We start from the raw sequence: 21,323 nt of genomic DNA on the forward strand, positions 1-21,323 counted from the left end.
ATTTCTCTTTGCATGTGGCATACCATTCAATGTTCTTCGCTCACCTTATTAGCATGAAATGGTTGCCGCCATCAATGATGCCCCTAAAGGATACAGAAGCCCTAGGTATGACAAAGCTAAAATAGTGGGACTTGATCAAGAAAAAGCCAAAATCAAAAATGCTTTGGGTAAATTCACAAATGTTTGGAACGAATATGGGGTATCCATTGTATCTGATGGTTGGACAAAAGTAAAAGGCAATCCATTGATAAGTGTTCTTGGTGCGTCTACTACTGGTGCAATCTTCCTTTCATCTCATGACTACTTAGATAAGTTCAAGGTTGGCATCAACATTGCAAAACCATTAGTTCAAACAATTAAAAGTATTGGGCCATACAATGTTATCCAAGTCATTATTGATAATGCTTCACATAATGAACCTTTTGATGCATGACATTATTAAGATAAAGGAACTTAAATGCAAATGGATTGGTTTATTGTACAAAAAAGGTAAGTACATGATAATATTTATTACCAATCATAGCAATTCCCATGGCCTTTTCTGCAGTCACTCAAGGTTGGAGCTATTGAAGATTGCAAAGACTAGATTTGCTAGCTATTACCTCACCTCCAAGCGCCTTTTGAAGGCAAGAGAGGCATTGGCTAGCATGGTATCAAGTGAATCATGGAAAGTATTATAGGACAAGGTTGCAACTGCATCTGACAAGAAAGACTTTCAAGAGGTGGTGGACATCGTTCTTGATGGTCAATTTTGGGCAAGTGTGAAGAAGGTTTTGCAATTCACCAAGCCAATTTATAACATGATTCGTTTTGCATATACACGTGTTGGTGATTAGAGAGGTGTATGAGCAGATGGATTCATGCTAAAGCAAATCAAAGATATTGTTCAACCGAAAGATCCCATCTTGTATGATCATACTCACAAACATGTGGTCAAAAGGTGGGATAATATTAACGTTCCACTCCATGCCTTGGTATATGTCCTTATGCCAAAATACTACTCTCCATCTTGGTTGGCCAAACGTGCACTTGGAGGTGGGGTTAGGAGAAAACCCCATACAGATCCCTGATAGGGAGGAGCGTGCTAGATTGCGTGGAGAATTAAGCAAATACTTCAATCAAACTAGAATGTTTGGTTCTTTGCATACAATCGATGAAAGATATTGATTGAATCCTGTTGAATGGTGGAACATATATGGATTCAAGGGACCTTTGGCGAAATTGGCAGTTAAAGTGCTTTCACAGGTCATTAATACTTCTTCTGCAAAGAGGTGTTGCAGCACCTATGGCTTCATCCACAATGTCAAAAGAAATTGACTCAATGAAAACCATGCAGAAAGCTTGGTTTATGTACACTACAACTTGAGGTTGTTGACACATTATTGTGAGTGGGCTCAATTTGATAGAGTATATATCACTTGGGACAACAACCCGAAGGAGGATAATTTGGAGGATGGAGCCTTACATTTAGAACAGTTTGAAGCAGAATTTTTGGACAATGAGGATGAAGCAGCAGCAACAACATCAACAACAATGCCACCTCCATCTGCAGCATTGCGTGGAGGTCATGTGCCTTCTGGTTTTGGGCGTGGTTCGCGACCATTACAGAGTTAGACTATGCGAGAGATGACTCCCATTATTCATAGATCACAAGAAAAGAATAGAAGTTTCTCGTGGCAAGAAGAAATTTTAGTAGATAGTAGATTTACTTGTCTTTTCTAGTTTCTACTTTCTAGTACTTTTTAGAACTATTGACTCTTTCATATTTATTATGGTATTTTTGTAAACAATAGATGACAATTTAAGTTTAAAGTTTGAAGTTGGCAATTATAACTCATTGGTAATGAATTATGAATATGATGCTTCGTGAAACATGTTGAAAATGTAGCAAGGAATGGCTTCTTTGACTTGTGCCTTAGTCAAAGATGCCAATTTGAATTCAATCTCATGGTTGCTTGAGTTAGCTTTCAGTTAACATGTGTGATGTGGCCTATCACTGAGTTATAATCAGTTAATTTGAGTTAGATAGCACGCAGTGAGTTGTGGACTAGTTGATGGCTAAAATTAGCTATCTAGTGGAGTTAACTCTAGTGTTTGTCAGTTAACTAATCTCGAGTTTTAGAATAGAGATAGACATGAGTTTAGTTGAGTATTTTGACTTTGTGTTAATTGAACTTACTCTCAGTTAACAGTAGCAGCTGCTAAATTTAGCCCTAGTCAGTCATGCAATTTGAATTGCCTATTAAGATTGAATGAAGGTACAATTGTAATCATTATTGTATACAGGTTTTAGTGTACAAGCTTGAGGATCAAGCAATGCAATTTCTCTTGGGATTTGCGCAAGGAAATAGGGAATTCTCCTATTTTTTAGGAAGTATTTGTGCTAGGAAATAGGAGGCTCCTCACAAGCCTTATTTGCCTCAATGTTGGGCAAGTCTTGTAGAGAGTTGATCAATATAGCAAGGAGCTTCAAGCTTGAAGTAGTTTCTATGTGATAGATCAGATTGCTCAGTTGATTTAATACAAGCAAGAGGGGTCTTTACAAGTTGGGTTCCCCAGCTATATTTTGTGTTCTATGTATGATTGTGTTTCTATTCATTGTTTTCATTCTGCAGATTTTTTGGTAGAGAAATCTTGTGTCTTTTGTGATCAGTTTGCTCTCATTAGCAGTTGCAACATGGTATCAGAGCTGAAAACAAGATAGAGACTGAGTTCCTTGCTTAGATTCAAAGTGCGTTAGAGAGAAGATTCGTTAGTGCAGGAATTCTACAAGTGCAGGAATCATTCCATTCTATGGTTTGAGGACAGAGCATGCCCTAGAAGGGACTTTGAATTTTTGTGCATGGAAGGACAGAATGGAGGTTTTGTTAGATGATAACGGGGTTTCGAAATACATCAAGACTGATATTCCTCAACCTCCTACAGCAGATGTACAGTAGCTAGCTCAATGGACTAAGGACATTGCCAAAGCAAGGAGGATGATCCTAGAAGGAGTCAAAGACCATATTGTTCCAAATTTGCATGGGAAGAATATAGCATTCCAGATGTGGAAGGCCCTTACTGATCTGTTTGAAAGCAGTAGTGATTCAGAAAACTTGCTTTGAAGGACAAATTGAGAAACATTTGAATGAGCAAGAATGAGAACATTGTTACATATCTATCCAGGTTTGCTCAAGTGAAGGATAAACTTGGAGGTGTTGGAGAGATAGTTCCACTTGCAGATCTTGTGAGTCTTGCTCTTCATGGGCTTCACAAATCTTGGCAAAGTTTGCAAGATGTAGTGAACGACAGAGATAAGCTCCCCGATTGGGAGAGACTATGGTCAGGTCTTGTGCAGGAAGAGATAAGAAGGAACACAAGGGATGGAGTCTCACAGCTAGGACAGACGATGAGGATAACTTTGCTTTAGTTGGCAAAGGGAAGAAAGCCAAGGGCAAGAAGGCTCGAGGCAAGACCGAGTCTAGTAAGAATGGAGGCAAGAAAAAGAAGGATCTTAGCAAGATCACATGTTTTCATTGTCACGAGTTTGGACATTATACTGCAAAATGTCCAAACAAAAAATCCAGCAAGCATATTGCAGCAACAGTAGGAGGAGAAGCACTCTCTTCTCAATTCGAATTGGATTTCTCTTTGATAGCTTGCATGGAAAGCTCAGTTCGAGGTAGTGTGTGGTACATTGATTCAGGGGCTTCATTCCACATGACAAGGAATAAAGATTTCTTTAGTAGTTTGGAGGAGAAAGACATGCAATTCCATATCGAGCTTGGAGATGATGGCAAATACATGACCAAAGGAGTTGGTATAGTGAGCTTTAAGAGGGAGTTTGGTTCCCTTCTCCATCTCAAGAATGTGATGTATGTTCCAGGATTGAAGAAAAACCTTGTCTCAATAGCAGTCCTTGAAGACAAAGGGTATGATGTAGTATTCAGCAAAGGGAAGGCCTACCTCAAGCATTCTGCTTCAGGACAGGTCAAGCAGATTGGTGTCAGGATCAAAGAACCTCTACAAGTTGGAGGTCGATGCATGCGCAGCCTTGAGCAGCAAGGAAGAGTTTGTTCAGGGTCGAGATGTTGAAGAGCTCTAGCATAGGCACATGGGACATCTACATCATAGAGCATTGAAGACACTTCGGCAAATTGCCACGGGGCTACCACAGTGCACTCGTGATTAGCATGATGTGTGCAAGGGATATACTCTTGGCAAATATGCCAAATCTTCCTTTCAGGGTCGAGATAGCAAAGTTGGAGCTATTCTGAAGAGATTTCATTCAAATGTTTGTGGCCCCTTCTCCTCAGTTTCACTCGCCAAACATAGGTATTATGTGATCTTCATTGATGATTTTTCTCGTAAGTGTTGGATTTATTTCATGAAGAAGAAAGATGAGGTTTATTCCAAGTTTGTGGAATTCAAGGCCTTAGTGGAGAATGAGACATGGAAGAAAATCAAGTCCCTGAGGAGTGGCATTGGAGGAATGTATGTCTCCAATGCCTTCAGAGATTTGAGTGCCAAGGAGGGCATTAGGAGAGTTGATTACACCCTGTAATCCTCAACAGAATGGGGTTGCAAAGAGGAAGAATAGGAGTATTGTTGGGGTTGCTAGAGCCATGTTGCATGACCAAGGGTTGCCCTTATCCTTGTGGGCAAAGGCTTGCAACACAGTTGTGTACTTGCAGAATAGGAGTCCTCACAGATTTCTTGGGTTGATTACACCTGAGAGCAATGTCACATGGTTCGGGTTCGAATTCGAGTTCGACAATGATTAAGTTCGATTCGAATTCGAATTTTTTGATAAAGTTCGAATGAGGTTCGCCATTAAATTCGAATATATATATAATTTTATAAATAATGTTTCTATATAATTTTTACACAGATGGATCATATTAATATGATATTTTAAAGATTCCAAGACAGTCTACATACCAGACACGTCAACACAATTAAATATCAATGATTTTTTATTGATACATTATGTGACAGGGCCAAGCCTGCGTATAGCGAGGCTATCAATATGCATCCAAGTCCGCTTATCAAAACCAAGAGTTTGAGATAATCATGAATGACGTCAAACCCTAAAACTACTTTATATAAAATGCAGTATTCCCAAACGACGGCCAATGTTCTATTATATGGTTTTAAACCGTGAATTTGAAGTAACAATGAATGACGTCAAACCCTAGAAATAGTGAAACAAGATTTTCCTAAACGAAGGCCAGCCTTTTCTTATATGGCGGGCAAACCCTGTAATACGAAGAGATTGGAACTCCAAAGTTGAAATACGACGTACCCTGCAACGCAAAACAAGGCAGGCAAAAAATCGAACATGCACATAAATTTATCGAACTTAACATGTAAAATAAGGCACGCAAAAAAATCGAACATGAACCGGAATTTATCGAACTTAACCCAAACCTGAAATTTTTTTTGAGGTTCGTCGAATTTCGAACCTCAAGGTTCAAGTTCGGCGAACCCTGTGACACTGCCTGAGAGGCTTTCACTAGTACGAAACTTGATGTCTCCCACTTTCGCAATTTTGGGTCCATGGCGTATTCCCATGTGTCCAAAGATGGTAAGAAGAAGTTGGAGCCCACTGCAGAGAGGGGGATCTTTGTGGGCTATACTGAAACACCTCATGTTTATAGGGTGTACATTCCCTCTCTCAAAAACACTGTTTTGAGAAGGGATGTCAGATTTAATGAGGAGAAAGCTATGAGAAGTTCTCTAGAGCGAGAGTTGAGCACATCTACAGATGAGGAGCTTCTAGCTCCCAAGGAGGAGCCTTAGTCAGATTCACAGAGTCAGTCCTTGCCTAAGGGCAAGAGGACATTCCAGGAGGATGATGTGGAGCCACCACATGATGAGGAGAAGAGAGCAGACTGAGTGGAGGCACCCACTCACACAGTGACTCCCAGTGAAGGGAGGAAGAGGACCAAGTTGGTTGATAGATTGGTGCAAGAAGCTCAAGAGCAGGTTGGACCTCCTAGTTCCTTACACAGATAGTGCAGATCACCAGAAAGATACACTAGATACATGGCACTAATGATAGAGTTGAAGAGGAAGCTTCCCAGCAAGTTTGGTTGGATGCCATGGTGGAAGAGTATAGTTCCATCATGAAGAATGATGTTTGGGAGGTTGTGCCTAGACCTAAGGGCAAATCAGTTGTTGGCTTCAGGTGGTTGTATAAGGTGAAGCATGCAGCAGATGGTAGTGTGGAGAAGTACAAGGCCAGGTTTGTGGCCAAGGGCTTCTCACAGATTGAAGGGATTGATTATGAGGAAACCTTTGCCCCAATGGCAAGGTACTCATCTATCAAGACCATACTTGCATTGGCAACACAATTGGGGTGGAAGATCTACCAGATGGATGTCAAGACCAATGTTGCACGAAGAGGGGACGTTTTTTGGAAGCAGATACGCAGAAGTGTAATTTCCCAAAAATCTAGGAAGCGAAGCATCTCTGAAGCGTGTATATATATATATATATATATATATATATATAGCATTTATATTCAAAAAAAAAAAAAACTTCCAAAATACCAAATTAGTTGTAGAAGACATGAAAACATGCATATTTTTACATAAATCAAGATAGATATGGTATCTATTGTACATCAAAGATTAATTACTCTAGCATCAACCATCTAGAATCTAGATTCCTCTTCTCTTGTCTAGCCTTTGCCTCTACTTCGATTCTCTAGGGATATTAGTCAACATTGCCCATTTTAATCAAACGGCCTAATCCAAGCCTTATAATATCGTAGAGAAGGCTTAACATGCCTGATCAATGATTTTGACTTGAGTGAAGGGTATATTTTTGCTAAGGCCATGACAAAGGAGTTTAACAATCAACAACACCAACATTGGGGTACATATAGGGCTCAATGCTCTTGATTAAATGCCAATCACATGCCCTCATACATGATATAATCCAATGAAATGCCACAATCTCATTGATCTTGAAAACTATAGTCTGTTGAATTTTGAATGGGATATGAAATTCTATTCTCTCCATATGAAGTCTAATGAGGTTGGAATCCTATGTCGTTTCATGGTAATGTTAAAAATTTAAGTAAAAAGATGAAAATGAGAATGCCAATTTTACTTTAAGAATTTAACATTACCATTAGGGAGCATCAAGGGGCACCTTGGGAGTATTCGGAAAGCATAGTTCCTCACATAACAGTTCGAATCTTCCAAAAAAGAAATAAAAAAGCCCCATGAAACCATGTGAACCATCCACCTTCTCTCAGATCCGCTCGCGATCTGCAGCAGATACACGCCCAAACCTCCATGGATCCGCAACTGATCCTTTCCAAAACTGCGGATTAGGCCCCCATGGATCCGATTTTTCAAAAATCACCAAAAAAGGGCGAAACCGCGGATCCGATTTTCAGATCCCGTTCTGCCAAAGGATTGGTCGCAGATCCGTATGGGACGCGGTTCCACCTCTTGATCCTTAGGGGGGGGGATAGTTCCTGCAACTATGGTCAAGACAACTTTCCTCAATGGAGTGATTGAGGAAGAGATCTACATTAAGCAGCCAAGGGGGTTTGAGCAATGTTTTACAAAACGGACTCGGATTCGGACTCGGCCGAGGATCGACTCGGAAACGGAAACGGAAACGGCAATGACTCGGCCGGCTCGATTTCAATGACTCGGTCGTTGTAAAAAATACATTAAATATTTATTTTTTTTATAAAAAAACATAATTTTAAATAGTTTAAACATAATTTTAAATATTTTCATTCAAGTTTCCAAACACACAACATTATAATATACATGGAAGACAACATATGATCAAAGTAGGCTCATGAACCAATCCATTATATCAAAATGGTACGGTGTACCCAAGGGCCAATGGCAATAGTAAATACATAGTCAACTGTAGTCTGTCATACATGATCAAAGACTCAAGAGTCAAAACAAAATACAAATAACCAAGGAGGCTAGTAGCTACTGGCTACTGCCAGAGGAGCCAAGATCATCTCGACCAATCTCTGGATCATCATCATCAGAGGCAGAGCCAGACAAGGGGCCCCATGGCTCCTCCTCATCATCATCGTCTCCAACTGCAACTGTAGAAGTGGTGCCAGTACCAGTACCACTAGGCTGTGAAGCAGATGCAAGCTGAGATAGAGTACAAATGCGGCTGCGCTTCTGTCGTGGCTGAGCAGAGGAAGGCGAAGCACCTACAACTGGAGTCCTACTAGCTGGCTGTGAGACTGAGGCTGGTGGATTGGGATCTGCATTCAACTGAACACGCTGCAGTGGATCTCCAACATCAAGTTCATCAAGATCCTCATCAGGATCAAACTCTGGTAGACGACTCTCCACTACCCAATCTGATGTTGGATCAATGTCTTCCAACACAATGGGATCTGAATCAGGTCTTTTGTTCAGCAATTGGTTCCGTCTGAGCCGAAGGTTGTATTGGACAAAAACTAGATCATTCAACCGTTTTTGCTCCAAACGGTTTCTCTTCTTTGTGTGAATCCTCTCAAAGACAGACCAATTGCGCTCACACCCAGATGCACTGCAAGTTTGACTCAAAATACGAATTGCAAACCTTTGCAATTCAGGGCACTGGCCACCAAAGGCCTCCCACCATTGTGCTGCAAAAAACATAGGAGTGTAATGAATTATGAGTTAGATGAAGGCTGAAGCTCAACAAAATTACAAATTATATCTAACTTGAAATTGAGAAATTGAAAATTGAAATTTTTGTTTACCTGGCTCATCTGCTTCTCTTGCAATCTTTGCTAGGTTCTTCCCAAAGGTACCTGTTGCATTGGTGAAGGATGTGACCTGCTGATGTATCAGTAGCTGATCAGACTCCGATGGGACCATGCGCTCAATGCAATCAACCAGTCCATCTCTGACCTCCCCCCTCAAAGCTCCTGACTCCTTAGCTTTATAATGATACCGTGGGTTCAAAAAATACCCAGCTGCATGTATAGGGCGATGGAGTTGATTGTTCCATCTTTCATCAATGATTGCCCAAATGGGCCCATACTTTGCCACTCTATCCTTGTATGCTGCCTTTATTTGCTCCTTTGCTTGATCCATAGCCTCATAAATGAAGCCCATAGCCAACCTTTCCCCATCCACCAACCGCAACACCTTAACTAGTGGCTCAGCAACCTTCACAATCTCTGTTGCCTTTCTCCAAAAAGTTTCATCATGGACTTTCCTTCTCAATTCTCTGCCTTCTGGTTTGTTAGACCAACTGCTATTATTCCAATCATCACTGGAAAACATCTTTTGCAAGTTTCTATGTTGGGAAAGCATAGATTGCAATGTCAAAAAATGTGTAGCAAATCTAGTGATGGCAGGCCTAATAATATCCTTGCCTCCAGTGTGTTTCCTCATGATACTCAAAACCAGTGTATGATTGTAGATAAATTTTGTTATGCTTTTGGCATTATCTACAGTGTTTCTGACCCAATCTAATTTCCCAATATCCTCAAGCATGAGGTCTATGCAATGTGCAGCGCATGAGGTCCAAAAGATGGTCTTGTGTTTTTCCTCTAACAGTCTACCAGCAAGAACATAGTTAGAGGCATTGTCTGTGATGATTTGAACAACATTAGCCACCCCCACACCCTGAATAACCTCATCCAATAGCTGAAACAACAAGTGGCCATCTTTTACCTTATCAGATGCATCAACTGATTTTAAAAACATGGTTCCCTGTGGGCAGAAGACAAGAAAGTTTATGATGGTACGGTTTCTTTGATCAGTCCATCCATCTGACATGATGGTACACCCTGTTCTTGCCCATGATTCCTTGAAATCTTGCAAATACTCATTAATTGATGTAATTTCTTTCTGCAAACGAACCCCCCTTAGCTCTTGCATAGTAGGGCCTTTGAAGCCTTTTCCAGCAGCATGTATGGCCTCAAACATAGGCTCATAATATGGTGAACGAGCAGCATTAAAGGGGAGATCAGCATCATACCACCATCTAGCTATGTAGTCACAAGCAGTCTCCCTCAATTCTTTCTTCCAATGGTCATCTAAAGTGGGCTGAGAAAGACCTTTACTAACTTCAGGACCATGTGCATCTGATGGAGAGGAGCCTGAGTGAGTGAAAAAACTTTTGATAGTCCCATCACCCTTCATTCTACCCTTTCCCTTATCTTGAACAGAAGCAAAAGAGGGAGGAACATAACGGAAAGGGTTTGATGCATCAGTTTGAGGGATAGAGGAAGAACCCTCAAACTCATAGTGGGGGTTGGCAGCCATCATTCTTTGTATCTCCCTCTTCCTCCCAATTTCAGCCTGTATCTCTTTTTGCCTAGTCTTATCTGCTTCAAATTTTTCAAAGCTTTCCAACAAAGTCTTTCTAATCTCCCCAATTTCGGGGGATTTACATGCAGTAATATTGCCTTTAATCCCTGCCAAGTGTTGTTTCAGCCTATGAATCCCCCCAGGACCTGACTTAATTTTCCTATGGCAAAACTTGCAACACATCTCATCATCAACCATTTCAACATATGCCCAAGCAGCATCTTTTGCTCTAGGTGCCATTTTTTGACTAGGAAAACAATCTGAAAATGAAAAATAAAAATAAAAATTGATTCAATGTTCATTTATTTGACTAAAAACACTCTCTAAGCTATCTTTATATGCACCTAAAATTTAATAAGTAAAAACAGATTTATAGAGGTGGAAAAAAATACCTCCAGGCACAAACTGCCTCCTCAAACTTGCTCCAAAAATCAGCTCCTCAATGCTGCTCCAAATGGCTGCCCAAGAAGCTCCTCACTCCAGCTACAATGCTCCTCCAAGACTCCTCACTGCTGCTCCAAAACAAGCTCAAGAACTGCTCACTAACTCTCAAAGAAGACTCTCACTCAAATGCATAAGACTGCTGTGAGTGAAATGAGAGCATTTGGCTGTCTTAAATAGAGTTTGGGAGGGGGAAATGGACCCCAAATGCATTTAACTAATCACATAAACCTTTTCATGTCCACAAACCCTAACTAAATCAGCCAAAAATCAGCAAAAAATTAATTTTTTTTAAGTTAAAACGCTGCCCAGCGGGTTCCAAACGGTACGGCCGTTTTTTGACGTGACCCGGCCGGGTTGACCGGGTCAGCTATGACCCGGCCGAGTCATTGGCTGACTCGGCCGGGTCATAGCTGACCCGGTCACCGAGCCGGGTCATAGGGCCGAGTTGAAATTTTTTTGGGTGACCCGGAACGAAACGGCCGTTTCGGAGTCAACCCGGCCGTTTCGTAAAACAATGGGTTTGAGACCTTCATCAAAGACACACATGTGTGTAAGCTGAAGAGACTCTTTATGGGCTCAAGCAAGCACCTAGAGCATGGTACACTCGCATTGATTCTTATCTCAAAGGATTGGGCTTCACTAAGAGTGAGGCAAATGCCAACCTATACTACATCATGGTAGATGGTAGTCTGCTCATCTTAGTTCTTTATGTTGATGATTTGATTTTGACAGGAGATGACAGTTTGATCCAGGATTGCAAGGAGGACCTTGCAAGAGAGTTTGAGATGAAGGATATGGGGTTGATGCACTATTTCCTTGGATTGGAGGTTTGGCAAGGTGATGGAGAGATATTTGTTAGACAAGGGAAGTACACCTCTAAGATCCTTCAAAGATTCCACATGCAAGATTACAAACCCATGGCTACTCCTCTAGCTACTAACTAGAGGAAGGAGGATGCCTCCACAAGAGATGCAGTAGATGGTACAATCTACAGGCAGTTGATTGGGTCCTTGATGTATTTGGTGAACACAAGGCTTGATATTTGTTTTGCAGTGAACCAATTGAGTCAGTTCATGGTGGATCCTTCCAAGGTCCATTAGAGAGCTGCAAAATATGTTTTAAGATACCTCAGAGGCATAGTAGATTTTGGATTGTAGTACAAATAGACTGATAGACTGAGACTTCAGGGCTTCACAGATGCAGATTGGGTAGGGAGTCCCACAAATAGGAAGAGCACATCATGAGCAGTCTACGGTATTGGGTCAGCAGCAGTTTCTTGGTACAGCGGGAAGCAAAGATCAGTTGCACTCAATTTAGCAGAGGCCGAGTACATGGTTGCCATTCAAGCAACTTGCAGGGCTATTTGGATGAGGAAGATCCTAGTAGGACTCTTCAGTCAGGGGATGGAGCCTACATTGATCCACTGTGACAATTAGAGTTGCATAAAACTCTCTGAGAATCTAGTGTTTCATGATAGATCCAAGCATATAGACAATGGGTACCATCATCTTAGAGATTGTATGCAAAGGAGCACTGTTATGCTACAATACATTCCTAAAGAGCAACGGGATGCAGGCATCTTGACCAAGGCCCATCTTAGAGATTGTATGCAGAGGAGAATTGTTATGCTACAGTACATTCCTAACATGCAGCAGGATGTAGACATCTTGACCAAGGCCCTATCAAGGGGCAAGTTCGAGTTCCATAGAGGCAGGATTGGGGTTGTTCATAATCCCTTCCTTGCTAAGAGGGAGTGTTGAAAATGTAGCAAGGAATGGCTTCTTTGACTTGTGCCTTAGTCAAAGATGCCAATTCGAATTCAGTCTCATAGTTTCTTGAGTTAGCTTTCAGTTAACATGTGTGATGTGGCCTATCACTGAGTTATAGTCAGTTAATTCGAGTTAGATGGCATGCAGTGAGTTGTGGACTAGTTGATGGCTAAAATTAGCTATCTAGTGGAGTTAACTCTAGTGTCTGTCAATTAACTGATCTCTAGTTCTAGAATAGAGATAGACATGAGTTTAGTTGAGTAGTTTGACTTTGTGTTAACTCAACTTACTCTCAGTTAACAATAGCAGTTGCTAAATTTAGCCCTAGTAGGTCATGCAATTCGAATTGCCTATTGAGATTGAATGAAGGCACAGTTGTAATCATTATTGTATACAAGTTTTGGTGTACAAGCTTGAGGATCAAGCAGGGCAATTTCTCTTGGGATTTGCGCAAGGAAATAGGGAATTCTCCTATTTTTTAGGGAGGATTTGCACTAGGAAATAGGAGGCTCCTAGCAGGCCTTATTTGCCTAAGTGTTGGGCAAGTCTTATAGAGAGTTGATTAGTATTGCAGGGAGCTTCAGGCTTGAAGCAGTTTCTATGTAATAGATCAGATTGCTCAATTGATTTAATACAAGCAAGAGGGATTTTTCCCAATTGGGTTCCCTAGATATATTTTGTGTTTTATGTGTGATTGTGTTTCTATTCATTGTTTTCTCTCCACAGATTTTTTGGTAGAGAAATCTTGTGTCCTTTGTGATCAGTTTGCTCTCATTAACAGTTGCAAGGTTTCAAGGATTTTCTACAAAACGTTCCATTTCATGTTTGATATTCTTTGTTATACTTTGGTAATGGTTACAACTACAACTTTAGTGATGACTATATTGAATTTTGAAACTTCGAAACTTTAAGGTTGATGAGAATCGATGTGTTGTAACTTGTGGACTTGTGGTTGATGAAGATTATAACTACTAGATGATTGATGTTATATGGTTTAATCCATGTTTTTATGCATTTTATAAATAAATCATCATTCTACATGCTTATGTTGACATATATGCATCAAAATGTATAAAAATATATATTATATAAAAAACGCTCCTGACCCGAAAGCTTCAGAAAACAGTTGCTCCCGCTTCCAAGCAGCCATGGTCCTCGGGTGACCAAAAGAGTAGGTCAATGGGACTAAAAGATACATCCAATGTAAATACAAGACATGTGGGAGTCCAAATGCAACTCCATTGTAACTCCAAAGCTAAAAAGACTAAAATATGACTAAAATAAGACTAAAATGAAATAAAGGTACAATTAGAGAATGTATAAAATCGCATGAAATGACCAAAAATGAGAAGTACGAAGTATGTCTACTGTTGGACTATGTAACTCCAAAGAAGCAAAGGGGGATAAAGATAAGGCCAATGAGGTCAACATCTCCTGGATCTGATGGTCAATGGCGAGGGAAGTGAGCAAGGCAATCTCTCTTCGTCTGGCTCCTTTGAAACCATTAGGAAATTCGACTATATGATCCTAGGGTGAGTAAAGGAGCGAGGGCTATTCCTAACATCTAAGGTCGAAAGGAAGAAGTTGTTGATTATTCTTTGTCCGTTGTGGTTGGGAGGAGGTCTGTCTGGAGGGCTGGAGGAGGGTTGTCTGGAGGGCGGGAGGCGCCCTGTAGATCATTCTTCTCCAAACAACACCATGAAGAAACCAATGAGGAATCTACTTGTGATCGTGATGATCCAATCATGGTTGTTGAAGAGGGAGGAAGATTCAAAGGGTTACATTACTCTAGAAGGAACAATGACCAAAACTACCATCAAGCAAGTACTAGTAGTAATAATGTCCCCGAAAAGAGTGTTAGGCCACCCCCACCTCCTAAGAACATCCCAATGCTCAATGCACCTAGTCCTAAGATATCCTTGGATGTTGACTTAGGAAGTGTTTGGTAAATATGAATGTGCAAGTGCCTCTTTTGGAGTTGGCCAAACTTGAACCCCAAAGAGAGCAATTCAAAAGAGCATTCAACTTAGAAAAAGAGTTTGAGGACTCTCCTGTGATCCTTCAAAATATGTATAATGACCAAAGATATGGACGGCATGCACTATTCTTATTAACCTTGGTGATAAATAATTTGATCCTATATAATTGTATGCTTAATGCATGTGGCTTTGCAAATGTAATGCCTTTAAGATTCATATATGAGTTTGAAATGTAAATCACTAAACCATATAAGAATGTGTGTGGCTTTGACTCGAAGTCTATTCCAGTGTATGGCTTGATAAAAGATGTTAAAGTGTCCTTGGCTACTAATAAAGACATTTTAGTGCTAATGGATATTGTAGTCATTGATTTCTTAGATGCTTGGGGTATGCTCTTGTCTAGGAAATGGTGTGCCTCTATAGGTGGGCAATTACAAATGGATCTATCATATGCTACCATACCCATTGTGGATGGGAAACCATTCATTCTATATAGAGAGCCACACATGCCTAAGCATGTGGAAGACATAGAACCATTGCCATTCACTAAGCCCATTGGCAAAGCCAAGATCAACATACCACCCAAAGACTTACACTTGAAACAAAAACATTTTGAGCCATAGATTCTTGATAGACCCCCAAAGAGGTTGGATCATCAACAAGGAATGTCTACCAAATCAAAAATGCCCCTACAAATAAGAACAAGAAATCGACATTCCAAAACAACAAAAAGAAACAATGGGTTCAAAGACAATATAAGGATTTTCAGGTTGGTAAATCCATCCTTGTCGATGACAACCTTCTTCCATTTAGGGTCCACGATAAAGTAGGGATTAGATATTTCTATATTGTGCAACTTGATGGTGAACTCCTACCTTCCCCTTAAGGAGGTAATCACCTTACTCGTTTAATGGAACCTGATGCATTTGTTGTTAGGTAGTTACATTATTGTGTGTGCATCATACTTACTCATTTCTCATGTTGATGTGTTGCATCCTAGAATAGATTGCATTTAGGTAACCTTTTCTTTTCAATATGGTTTTATATATCACATAAACAAAAGGGTGAAGATTAGTGCCTCATAAACATGCTAGCAAACAAGTTGATTTGAGTGTGCAAGTAACAGGTCTACGAGCCCAGGGATTGCAGGGGTTCTCATGAGCTCCCCCATTCAAGCATATGGATCATGCACTCTACGATGAGCACATGTCCTCAACTTGGAGCCAAATGTTACCCACCAAAAGTGAGTGACCCCATTGGCGAAAAAATCTCCTATCTTGGACAACCAGCCTGCAACCCTATACATTGCTTAATATATGATGATATGCAACGTTTCTTCACCATTTGCACCGGTTAAGAACCTCTCACCATGCAGCATTCCTCTTTAAGGAAGGTGGGTCACAACTCAGCAAATACTTTAACCATTTTGAAATCATGTGCTTTTACTTAATGTTTTGGCCATTCTAACATGGATAAAGGGATGATCTAGATGATTAACTGATCTTGACTCTAAACTTGTTCTTTCACATTACTAGGGGGTTTAGTCATTGGCCCTAGTGCCATTGGACCTCCTTTGAGGCCTTAGAGTTTATAGGAGTACTACTTGGGAAACTTGAATTGAAGTAACCATTTCATACTTACCACTATTCACCATTCCCTTGATTTCACATCCATCCTTCAGGTTTTGTTGTCATTAGTTCATTGGGATTCAGCACCCTCATATATGCATCCTTGAGTCAAGACCGGAAAACTTTGCCCCAGAGGTTGATGCAACTAAAAAAGGTTAAAAGCATAAGATGGCCACAATGAAATAATAAGAAAAGTTAAAATGCAAAAGATTGTTGGGACAGTAATTAGCATGCGTGAAAAAAGCCCAGCATGAGCTCCACCCCCTTCATTAGCCATCACCTAATTCCTAAGCACTAGATGCTCCATCATGCAATAAAGGAAGCTTTGCATGTCCCAACCCTAATGAGCAAGAAGTTGACTCATCATTAAGGGGAAAAACAATGCTACATCATTAAAAGCAATCTTAGTCATCTAAGTTATGCTCCTCATCAAAGCATTATAAAAAAGAAGTAGAAGGCGCACCAAAGGAGTGAAAAAAGCAAGCCGAGGAAAGGGGTAACTCATGCCTCCACAATTTCTCCCTTCAACATCTATACACTCAGGATGATGAACCTCCATCAGCTGGTCCCATGACCATGGCACCTAGCCATGAAGCATTTCCCCTATGTTGCCACTGCTATCACAAACACTTAAGAATTGAAGGGTTGACCTTAGACATGTCACCTCCCCATAGGAGCTTAGAGCACCTAATGGGGTTGACCATCTAGCCACCCCTAACAAGGTAAGGAACACTTTTATGGGACTTGGTCTAGTTAGATATTTGAAAGTGATCCCGGTTTGAAGTCTTACTATGCCTTTAACAATTAAGTATGGTCATTTATAATGCATCTATGGTCATTGTCTCTAATGAATGGTTACTTTCACTTGAATTTGAAGATGATTTTGCCAGGTGGTCCTTCACAGATTAGCAGAGACCTTAGGGCACACATTTCATGCTTTCACTCCACATGATACCCAGGATGAGGGGCACACATCCACGATGAGGGGACGACTGCGGAAACATTTCCCTGCATCCCCCTTTTGGGTAGATATGGGGAGACGCAAGGGGAAACGTTTTCCCAATGTGGGGGACGTGTCTCCCCAAAAGGGGTGTTTTTGGGTATAACCCCTCAAAAGGGAGATGCCCAGAAGCACCCCTTTTGAGTTTCAAAAACTTTTATGTGGGGAAGCCTAATATTCAAGCCTATGGCCCTATTATTGCTATTCAATTCATGGAAATGTTATATTCTTAAAGTAAAAGTCGCATTCTCCTTTATCTTTCATTTTCATCATTTTACTTAAATTTTTTACATTACCATGAAATGACTCAAGATGTATGGTTCCGACCTCAAGGGGAAAGTAGAAGTTTAAATCTCACTCAAAATCCAGGAGACTTAACAGTTTTTCAAGATTTCAGGATCAAAGGGATTGCAACGTTTCCATTGGATTTTGTCATGAACACGGGTATGGAACTAGTATTTAATCAAGAGCACCAAGCCCTCTATGTACCTTGATGTTAGTGTCATTGGTTGTCGAACTCCTCTTATCGTGACCCTACTAAAAATGTACCCATCAAACAAAATCTTGACTTGACAAGCTACGTTTTTTCTATCTTATTTTAATATTTGAAGGGTGATATTGATGATGAAAATCCCAATATAGGTAATGATTTTTGTTGAATGGTGTTGTCATTGATGCCAACATCAGTGATTGAACACTCTTAATATTTGCCATCAATTGGAAACTCCATTATTCAAAGCCCCTGGAAAACCCCAGAAGCCCCACACTTGATAAAGTATATGGGGATGAAGATCAGGGATCTTGCACTCAGGATCATCTTTGTTGGATTATCCTCGTCGAGCTAATTTCGGTGGTATGTGGCACACCACGCGAATCCTCTCGGTTTGAGAGATATGATTGTTTGAAGTTGAAAGCACCAACTCATGGGCAAAATCCCCAAAAGGAAGATGATGTGGCAAAATGCTATTGGACAATTTTGGCAAAGTAAATTATGGCACAATCCATATGAAAAGAAAGGGACTACAATTATTTATTTTCTATTATCAAACGTTGGATGAAAAATTAAAGTTTGAATTTGTCTGTGGAGGGAAAGATTTTGAATTTTAAATTCAAAATTCGCTCCTTTTTGGGATTTCGGTTGGCTCTTATGAGACACTCAAAAACTATATAAGAGCATTTGATCAACCCTCCTTGTTATGAACAAAAACACATATCTTATGAGCTATTTAATCTTCGACCCTGTGTAATATTGTAGATTAAACGAAAGGTTGGTTGAGAAGGGTTTTGACTTGTGTTTTGGGGTATGGTTTCTAGGATCAAGGGATTCGTTTGGGTTGAATATTGATTGTAGGTTGGTTTTTTGTGAATAAGCCCTGGAGAAATGCTTAGAAATTTCAGCCTATATTATGAACTAAGGCTCAAATATATTATAAGTACCTGCAGGTGTTGACTTGATAGAAGGTTGTTAAATTTGGCCTCAATCCCTGAAATATCTTGGCACCACGACAAGGACATTATGGACATGGTATATTTGCCAAGCCTCGTTGGTCATTGAAATCACTCACAGCGTTCTTCCCAGAAAGATGTGGCTCTCTTAGGGCTCAAATTTGGGCATACATGGAGATTTACTTTAACACCTGACAGAGTTTATGCATGCAGATTGTTCCAAGGAATTTTTGACAAGGGCCAACTTATGTTTGTAATCAGACATGTTCCTCTGAAGTCACTCATGCGCAATTTTGGGTTTATCACAATATTGTCACAAAAGTTCAAGTGAAATTTTTGATGCCTTGAGTATGGTATGTTTACAGCCTTTTCTGGATGATTTGAAGATTATATTTGTTAGGATATTCCTACACATAGGAAATAATTAAGTACAACTTGGTTTAGTGTATAGTTAGGTAAAGTGTGTTTCTTTAGTATGTACTTTTTGTAACTTACAATCCGACAGTCGCGATATGTTCTAAACATGAAGTGATCCGACAGTTCATTTTCTCCTTGGTATTACCGACACTTGATCTGTGCTTAACACCCGATTGGTCCATGATCTCTATTTAAAGAGCATGGAGGGTCATTTGTTGTGTGACCGTTCATGAGAGAAGCTTATGTAAAAAAAAAAATCTTTTACATTAATAAATTGCCCGAAGTGGCCGTGTTGGCTCAAGTCATGGATTGTTTCCCTCTTTGAGAGTTTTAACCACGTCAAGAATAGTGGTGTATTGATCTGTGATCTATTTGTGAGAGGTGTCCTTTGGTGTTCTATCTAAGGAACTTACCCTATAAATTCCTACATGGTATTAGAGCTATTTGAGGGCCGCATCCGTTGATGATCCAAATCCGAAGCTGATACAACTGCATCTAACTGTCGTTTCCTAGATCTATTGCTTCTAACTGCTTTTGGGTCGAGAGGACTGCTCTATTGTGTTAGGAGCATCTGTTCTAGTGAGGAACCCCTTTTGTTTCATGCGAAAAGGTTTTCGGTAACCCTAGTTACATCATTTTTAAGATCTAGAGGTATACAATCTTTATTTGCAGTTACAATTATTTATCTCTATGTTTATTTCAGTTTATAGTCCTCTATAAAAATTTTATTACCGGATCTATACCTTTCATTTCTGCGTATGCTCTTTGCCCCACGACTCTGTGCGATCTGAGCAAGCTAGAAACCAAAAGAAAGGATTTTTCTCATGTGTATGCTATTTTCCGCTACGCCTTAGTGAAATCTCGGAAAATCATAAACATTAAAGAATATATTTAGTTTCCAGCCAAATCTAACTTTAAACCGTAAGGCTTGGATTACTTTTGCTTGATCATTTGGTTTGTGTGGCTTTTTTTTGTTTTGTAAGCAAAAAGGGATTTTTCAAGTAAGAACGCACTCCAAAGCTTCAGTGAGCAAAAAAAAAAAACCCTTCTTCCTTTCCAAAAATTACTAACCTTTTAAACTAGCTCACTTGGTCTAAAGTTACTTTATGGGAATAGAGGTCTTGAGTTCAAGTCTTCTTTTTTTTAAGTTATATTTTCAAAAAGCACATGTAACTTATGTTTTAAAGTTACTTTATGTAAAAGTGTTCTCACCCATTATAAAAAGTGAGTTACTTATAATTCTAAAGTCACTTTATCTTTTATTTAAGTTACAATTTTATAGATAGTTCATAAAGTACCATTGTAGAAGTGGATTTCACTTATTTATAAAAGTGGGTCACATAAAGTAATCTTTTTTTTAAAGTGAGCTAATTAGATTAAGTTTGGAAAGGGGAGAAATTTTTTTTTTAAATATAATATTATCATTCACTTCCCAACATTCACGTGGTTCGTCAGCATCTTCAACAACTTTTCTTCAAAAAGCCCGAAAGCCGTTTTTTTGAATCGACCTAATTTTTCGAGATTTTTCCATTGGAAAACTTAGTTTCAGCATCTACAACTTCAATTTCTTTTAAAATGGAAAGTCCATGCCTACTTATTCTTGACAGCACCAACTACTTCCAATGGCTATCCTACATAGTGGATTTACTTAGAAGTAAAGGTCTTTACAGAATAGCCTCGGGCCAAGAGTCTAAACCTCAAGATGAAGATAAGAAAGTCAAATGGGAAAATAAGCAAAATCAAGCACGTGGGTTGATAGGGATGTCTATTTCCCCAGACCTTAGATTCCATATCACAAAAATTGATACCCCCAATGAAGCAATGAAACAGCTCAATAAAATTTTTGGAATTAAGAAAAATTAGAGCCCATCAACTCAAAAATGAGTTGCTTACATTGGACCCCAATAATTTTTTTCCATTGAAGATTTTTTGTCCAAGTTCAAGACCCTTAGACGTCTCTTGGAAAGTGTTAAGGTTAAGAAAGAAGATAGTAGTCTTCTCTATCTCATTCTTACTAAGTTAGGACCAGCCTACTCTGTGTTTGTTTCCACCTTCCATTCTACTAGAGAAGTCTTTATTTCTCAAGGACAAGACTACAAGCCCCCCTCTTTTGATACCTTTCGTGATTCTTTAATAAGAGAACAAGAAAAACTCTTACATCTTGGTCTTCTTAATACTGGAAACTCTTCTAAGAAAGCCTTAGCAGCCCATTAGCAACCACATTCAAAGAATCCTAAGAAGCAGCATCCTAAAAAGAATGGTCCTAAACCAAACAAGGTTCCTAGGCCATTTCAGTCTCAAAATGAAAAATCAACTCAACAAAATGATAAGGCAACTAAAAACAAAAGGAAGAA

At 39.7% G+C, this 21,323-nt stretch overlaps 2 protein-coding genes across 2 annotated transcripts in view; both read right to left on the bottom strand.

The window, feature by feature from the left end:
* LOC149244285 (ARF guanine-nucleotide exchange factor GNOM-like) overlaps nt 1–21,323 on the bottom strand; it is a 60,968-nt gene that overhangs the window by 25,038 nt on the left and 14,607 nt on the right.
* LOC149244286 (uncharacterized) lies at nt 7,577–9,482 on the bottom strand. The gene is made up of 2 exons (XM_089367960.1): nt 8,726–9,482; nt 7,577–8,608 (listed from the first exon to the last, which is right to left on the bottom strand). Exons 1-2 carry the CDS (start codon nt 9,465–9,467, stop codon nt 7,950–7,952), a joined length of 1,401 nt encoding a protein of 466 aa, XP_089224086.1. The 5' UTR covers nt 9,468–9,482; the 3' UTR covers nt 7,577–7,949.

The sequence above is a fragment of the Pinus tabuliformis genome, chromosome 8 (genome assembly GCF_031772625.1).
Source record: "Pinus tabuliformis cultivar Carrire ecotype Pingquan chromosome 8, CPIR1, whole genome shotgun sequence".
In the NCBI taxonomy this organism is placed as follows: domain Eukaryota; kingdom Viridiplantae; phylum Streptophyta; class Pinopsida; order Pinales; family Pinaceae; genus Pinus; species Pinus tabuliformis.

What these genes read in the sequence shown, in the direction of transcription:
- LOC149244286 (XM_089367960.1), bottom strand. Translation starts at nt 9,467, where the DNA reads ATGCTTGAGGATATTGGGAAATTAGATTGGGTCAGAAACACTGTAGAT. An exon ending in AAGAGAAGCAGATGAGCCAG is followed by an intron (nt 8,609 to 8,725) that starts GTAAACAAAAAT and finishes TGTTTTTTGCAG; the next exon opens with CACAATGGTGGGAGGCCTTT.